This window comes from Cynara cardunculus, assembly GCF_001531365.2.
Source record: "Cynara cardunculus var. scolymus isolate 2C chromosome LG 12, CcrdV1, whole genome shotgun sequence".
NCBI lineage: Eukaryota > Viridiplantae > Streptophyta > Magnoliopsida > Asterales > Asteraceae > Cynara > Cynara cardunculus.
This window is the reverse complement of record NC_037539.1, coordinates 20,290,389-20,297,691: the sequence shown is the minus strand read 5'-3', so window position 1 is coordinate 20,297,691 and position 7,303 is coordinate 20,290,389. Positions and strand designations below refer to the sequence as shown.

Genomic DNA, 7,303 nt, shown 5'->3' with positions numbered 1-7,303 from the left:
TATATTCGAAAAACCCTAAGGACCAAATTTGTAGTCTACTTTATTATTGATTTTTAATTACTGAATTGTGTTGTATATCCCAAAGCACAAAAGACGCCTAGAAACCACCGCCCGTGATTAATTTCGGAATCCAACGACTCTTATTTCATATTTTGGTCATCAACTAGCCATACACGTGTCACCTTATGGTTTGATTATTGTGTAACAAACCCGTCACCTTAAGCTTCCTTTGCGTGAACCATCTTCCTCCCTTCTCCTATAAATCCACCCCCAAATTCATCCCTTTCCCACACCTTCGATTCATTAGCAATCCTCTGAAATCGTAAATTCTCCCAAGGTATGCTTTCTTTTCTTGTTTACTGGTTATATATTTATGTTATCATTTGATCTGCTTGATTTTGTATCGATTTGTTATTATGAATTGTTAATCGGTACGTAGGTTTTACTTTTTAGGTCTGATTCGATTACTTCTATTGTTTCGGTCTGCATCTAGCCGATTGATTATTCTGTAATTGTTTTGGCTTCTCTTTTCAATTGTTTCTCAAGGCCTCATTGTTTTTTCGATTCAATGCTAAAATCGGTTTCTGTTTTCGAAGAATCGAAGGATGATTTAAATTAATTCTTTCTCAATCAGCAGATGAATATTTGCGTGAATATTTCATGATTCGTTGCGTTTTCTGTTTGTAATTTTTAAAATTCATGATCTGAGGCGCTTTCCGTTTGAATTTGAAGAACAAATTCGTTGAGATGAATTTGTGTGGTTAATAAGTTGATTAATCTGTGTATCTGATAGCTCTTTTTTTCTTAAATTCTTTAACAGATGCAGATTTTCGTTAAGACCCTTACTGGTAAGACCATCACTCTCGAGGTCGAGAGTTCCGACACAATTGACAACGTCAAGGCTAAGATACAAGACAAGGAAGGGATTCCCCCAGATCAGCAGAGGCTGATCTTCGCTGGTAAACAGCTTGAGGACGGCCGAACCCTTGCCGACTACAACATCCAAAAGGAGTCTACTCTCCATCTTGTCCTCCGTCTCCGTGGTGGTATGCAAATCTTTGTCAAGACATTGACCGGCAAAACCATCACTTTGGAAGTAGAAAGCTCTGACACAATCGATAACGTGAAAGCCAAGATCCAAGACAAGGAAGGCATCCCCCCAGACCAGCAGCGATTAATCTTCGCCGGTAAACAACTCGAGGACGGACGCACCCTTGCCGACTACAACATCCAGAAGGAATCAACCCTTCATTTGGTCCTTCGTCTCCGTGGTGGCATGCAAATCTTTGTGAAGACACTTACCGGCAAGACCATTACTTTGGAAGTCGAAAGCTCAGACACCATTGACAACGTGAAGGCCAAGATTCAAGACAAGGAAGGAATCCCACCAGATCAACAGAGACTCATCTTTGCTGGAAAACAGCTGGAGGATGGGCGGACCCTTGCGGATTACAACATCCAGAAGGAATCCACCCTTCATCTTGTGCTGAGGTTGAGGGGAGGGATGCAGATTTTTGTGAAGACCTTGACAGGGAAGACGATCACTTTGGAGGTGGAGAGCTCGGATACCATTGACAATGTGAAGGCCAAGATTCAAGATAAAGAGGGGATTCCACCAGACCAGCAGAGGTTGATATTTGCAGGAAAACAGTTGGAGGATGGTCGTACTCTTGCAGATTACAACATCCAGAAGGAGTCGACCCTTCATCTTGTTCTCCGTCTGCGTGGTGGGTTTTAAGGCTCTTGTTATGGTGGTTGTGTGTGATGTTTGGATTGACAAAATATCAGTGGTTTGCTTTTGGTGAAATAAAAAAACTATTTGGTTTTATGTGAAATAAAAATGTGTTCCTATTATTTCTAGTCATACATAATATCAACAACTTACTTTTACAAAATCAATGATTCTGAATTCAGATTTTGTAGTAACATTATGTTTTGCTGACTGATTATTTCGATGTTTTATGTGTGATTAATCAATGGTATATGAATAATTCGAATTATAATTTTTTTAAGTATATAATATTTATATACGATAAATAAAGATGAGGTTTGAACCTAGACAAAGATAGCCTAAAGCAGATTAAAAAAACAAAAGAATCTCAATTTTATGATAAATTCGATCCGATGATTGTTCTCTACTAATTACAAGAATATAGAGACTCTATATTTCATCTTTGGTGCTATTGTTGGAGTGATGGACACATGCTTTTTAATATTGATTTGTAACTGCAGAAAAGATGCTATAGAATTTTCAAAGAGTTGTTGTGAGATGAACATCGAAAATATTTTAAATATTATTATTACATAATCTATATATATCTATAAAGCAGAAACAAGTAATGTTGACGTGACATCTTCTCATGCTAGTATTCATGCATTCTTTTTTTTCTCAATTTTTTCTTTTTCTTTTGATCTATATATATCTATAAAGCAGAAACAAGCAATGTTGACGTGACATCTCCTCGTACTAGTATTCACGCATTCCTTTTTTCTCAATTTTTTCTTTTTCTTTTTAATTTTAGGTTTTATATTTAATCTAAAATTTTTACTCTTCATCTTCTACCGTTACAATTTCTTCTCTTTTATATCTCTCTATCATAAACTTATTTACTCTTCATCTTTTACCGTTACAATTTTTTCTCTTCTACATTTCTCTATCATAAGCTTCTTTGCTCTTGTTTGTCTCTCGATCCCGATAAGAAATTATGGATTGACAGTAAAGCTGGCGGTACGCCTCTCTCTATCTCCCTATGCATCTTAGAAAGATATGAAACAATAAATATGGGTTTCCTCCTCCTATTTTCTCGATCTTTGTATGTACTATGTTGTCTGTGATTAGAAGCAAACTGAAGAAGATTAAAGAAACCTTATATGGAGGAACATGAAAAGTCTATAGCAAAATCAGTTGCTGGTGTGTTTCCTTCATCTCTGAAGTTTCGAGAAACCAATTCAATGGCCCACTAGTATCTCCATGAGACTGGATACACAAAACATGGAATGATATGTTTTCATTTGAATTACTACCTCAATTTTTCACAAAATATGGACTTTGAAGTCGATCTAGATATTTCGAATCGACAATTTTGTTATTTTCATTTTGAAGATTGCAGATTATTTTTGTAAACAGTTAAGTATTTGTCTTCTATTGTATTTTTAGGACTCAAGATATTCATAGAAGGAAAAAAAAATGATAATTTCCTATCTTTTCAAACTAAAACATAATTTGATAATTCCGTACTATAACCACGTTCTATGTCACAATTTTATTGGATTTTTCATTATAGAAGGTAATATTCAGCTTTACACCTACTAATATATCGAATTAACATATGTTATTTATAAGTTATATTTTTATTTTTCACAAGCAATATATTACACCTCTATTTGCTCTTATAATAAGACAACCAAAAGCATTAAATTAGTTTTATATCTATAGAATGTATTCTCTATCATTTCACAATTTAACTTTTTTACGCTACATATTCATTTTTCTGTAACCAATGTATTTTAACTCTCTTTATTCTAACAAAATAAAACATTCAAAAATAAATTTGTACCATAATTATTATGATACTTTTTAACACTTTATATCGAACTCAAACTTACATATTCATTTTTCCTACAAACAATGTATTTTAACTCTCTTTATTCTAGCAAAATAAAACATTCAATAAATTTTACCATGATTATTGTGATACCTTTTAACATTTATAGTTCTATATCTATAGAATGTATTCTCTATCATTTCACAATTTAACTTTCTTTACGTTACATATTCATTTTTCTGTAACCAATGTATTTTAATTCTCTTTATTCTAACAAAATAAAACATTCAAAAATAAATTTGTACTATAATTATTATGATACTTTTTAACACTTTATATCGAACTCAAACTTACATATTCATTTTTTTCTGCAACCAATGTATTTTAACTCTCTTTATTCTAGCAAAATAAAACATTCAAAAATAAAATTTACCATGATCACTGTGATACCTTTTAACATTTTATATCGAATTCAAACTTATCGATACTTTCTTTCATAAATCAGCAACGACCACGCGAAATGCGGTAAAATTACCTAGTTGGATATAAATTTGCTAATCAACGAGAGCTTTCCATTTATCTAATTAATGGCTGTAGATTAGGCGGTGGCATTATGGTAATTAAGGGAAAATCGAAATATTTTTTTTTCTTTTTAGATTGAATATGGAGAACAAAGGGTAAAACTCTTATCATTTCACTCTCGTACCAATAGGATTGACCTTAAAAAAAATCTCTAGTAAAAAGGTTTGCTAAAGATTTTTTTTATAAAAACACTAGCCTTTTACTTGGTTCACTGTGAGAAGATTTTCTTTTTTATAATTTTTTTATTATGCATAATATGGGAGGAGCAATATCAGATTTTCATCTATCTTGAATTCGACTTATGGTAATATCTTCCAAAACTATAATCCATCATCAACACTGTGGAAACATATCTTCTTTGAAATTGTTGCCAGTATCTTTTCATTATGTAAAATCATGATTAAAAAAATTATTTTCGAACGATGAACACAGAGGTTTAGATATCGAACTGTGTTCACAAATGTACCTTTAGCCATGTTCACAGGTGAACAAACCATCTCCATCAGTTTTTTGATGACTACATTGTTTTTATTTCTTTCTGGTTTATTGTTAAAACTACGGACCTTTTCGTTTCTTCTGACAACCCTCATGTTTGCCACCATTACATCCACCACATACAGTTATAAGTTGTCGATGGAAGCGATAATGCCCGCGCATGATGAGAAGTTAGAAGTGGTAGCGTTGATTTCGTGGTTTAGTGATAGCGTTGATTTCGTGGTTTGTAGTGGCCTATGTTTCCTGTGAGGTTGTGACTACCGCTTATCGTCGGGTCATCCAAAAAACCTAATTAATGGGATTATTTATAAGATAAAAATCAAATATAATATACATATTTAGATCGCATAAGAATAAGGATATATTTGTTAAAATTTGAAACTGTCCAAAAATGAAACAAAAATAAAAATGAATCCCAAAAATATTAAAGAATATAAAAATAACATTATTATTGTTAATGATTTAAAAATCATTTGAAATGACAAAAAGGTTAGACTCTATATAATTGGCTAATATGGATTAACAGAGTAATTCTATTTAGTCAGTTAACAAAGGATTGTAGATCTATATCAACAAATACTTGGAAGTCTAAGGCGACATTTGTTTTTTAACAGCTGTTGAAGTCTTAAGTTGATTTCACTTCTGATTTATAAAATGTGGTGTTGAAGTATGAAATATAAATCAGTCAGACTGTTTGTTTTTATGTCTCAAATATGAAATTACCCAAAAAAACAAAATGAAAACTTCCTGGATCAACTTCAACTTCACAATCAAAATCCTAGAACAACCTTTCTTCAACTTCAAAATTGGATATTCATCTCCATTTCTTCAATTTTGAAAATGAAAATCCTAAATAATCACACCAAAATCAAAAGCATAAAAAAACATAATTTTTTATTCAAAATCTCAAATAATCCTCAAACCCTTTCTCCTTTTCGCGCTCCCGGTACGAGTTCTCTCCAACAAACACAATACACACAAAAATACTTTTTTGTTGGGAAAATCAAATCTGGAAGAAAACAAAACAAGTGAGGAGAAGTGCGTAAAGACTGCTGATGAAAAAAGATGTCGCACCATGAGGATGAAAGTTCGACGGGCTGGTTAAGGTGACATCGTTTGATTATGCAGCGGCTAGGAAAGAAGTGAGGTTCGGGGAAGATGGTTTAGATGGGTCCGAAGAGGGAGATGGTAAACAAGGTAAGCATGAAAGGAAGAAGGCGGGTGGTGGTGCTCGAAAAAACGTTACTGCTGGTGAAAGAAGCAGAGATTTCTAGCTAGGTAGGCAGCTTCAGGCTTTTCCAGCAACTAGTAACTGGAGTTTAATTTTCCGGTGAATGTTGTGTGGGGAGACATCATGTTGTTTGATTTTATGTAGGAACTTTTATGAACTTTCACTAAAGAAGGAGACAGTGATGAAGCGTGTTGATAGTCCAGGGATTGATTAAGAGGATATAAGAGGTTAAGTTACCTCTATTTTGTTCAGAGTAAAATAAGAGCTTTTCAGCTCTTATTTAAAAAAAAAAAAACGGTCTGAAAACAAAAACGTCTGACTGATTCAGATTAAGAGATATTAAGGGTCTGTTTGTTTTTTCAAAATTACCTCTTAATACCTATGAAGTTTGATTTATTCAGACGTTTAAGTATTAAGAGCGTTTGTTTTATTTCTAAAATAAGAGCTTAAAAGCTCTAAATGTCCTCTGAAATTTTAAGTGGTAAACATATCCCTAATACCTCTTAATCCTAATCCGTGCTCTATCAAATGGTTCATATTTTGGGGTCTAGAAGAGATTTGTTAGCAAAAAATAATAATCTTTTATACTTTTGTAAAAACTATTTATCTTTTATATTTTTGTAGTAGTTTGACGATTCAAATTTCAGACTTCAGACGTAAAAACAAACAATCTTACTGACCCAGATTTCAGACTTCAGAACCACCTCTTATAAATCGAAATGAAATCAGACTTCAGATTTCAGCACTTTTTAAAATACAAACACCACCTAAGTGTTTAAAAAAAAAAGAACAATAACCCCTTTATGTGGTCATTTACCAAATACTTAACAAATAAGTGCTTACCGGGTTTATTACACTACTGAATGAGCATAATAAGGACCGGAAATCTTATTCGATACGAAGGAACAAACAGGTTTGTATTCTTTCTCCTGAAGACATTATTTCATATGTGCTTTTGTTTTTTAGCATTCCGTCCTACAAAACAGTAAACAAGGTTAATTGAATATAATCAGAACAAGTCACATGACTAGACTCTAAATTGAGCAGAATATCAAGCCATGATCATTATTAGACCACAGGATATGTTCCTTATACAATTAAACTAAAGATGGAGTCCAACCTGATGGATGCCACTTTCATGGGAAAAAGTATTAGCACCAACAGTCATTACCACCCAATAACTCTCCTTTGCATTTCATAGTCATTACCACCTATATATATAGGGGAGCGATCAAATGCAAACCACTCAATTTGTACAAACCGTGCAAACCGCATTCAAYCAATCATATATTTTTATTTTGTTCATTTTTTTGTAATTATGAGAGGTTGATTAATCATTTTTATTGTGGATGGTGTTAATCATAGATATTATCATCTTCATTATTTTAATTTTAAAGAAATACATGAAACAGTTTCATTAATTTTAGAGAATTTCATGAAACAGTTTCAT

At 32.8% G+C, this 7,303-nt stretch overlaps 1 protein-coding gene and 1 long non-coding RNA gene across 4 annotated transcripts in view; one reads left to right on the top strand and one right to left on the bottom strand.

Annotated features, from left to right (window-relative positions):
• Positions 1-269: 269 nt before the first annotated feature.
• Positions 270-1,864, top strand: LOC112522511 (polyubiquitin). The gene is made up of 2 exons (XM_025131687.1): positions 270-337; positions 821-1,864. Exon 2 carries the CDS (start codon positions 821-823, stop codon positions 1,736-1,738), a length of 918 nt encoding a protein of 305 aa, XP_024987455.1. The 5' UTR covers positions 270-337; the 3' UTR covers positions 1,739-1,864.
• Positions 1,865-6,762: 4,898 nt separating this feature from the next.
• The window catches only part of LOC112522512, a 4,609-nt gene continuing 4,068 nt past the window's right edge, over positions 6,763-7,303 (bottom strand). For 2 of the 3 annotated variants that reach the window (XR_003070194.1, XR_003070196.1), the window contains exons 4-5: positions 6,974-7,064; positions 6,805-6,828 (exon numbers count right to left, since the gene is read on the bottom strand). This is a non-coding gene — a long non-coding RNA (uncharacterized LOC112522512). Of the gene's footprint in view, positions 6,829-6,973; positions 7,065-7,303 lie in introns of all 3 variants that reach the window. The other variant, XR_003070195.1, reaches the window with a different exon arrangement.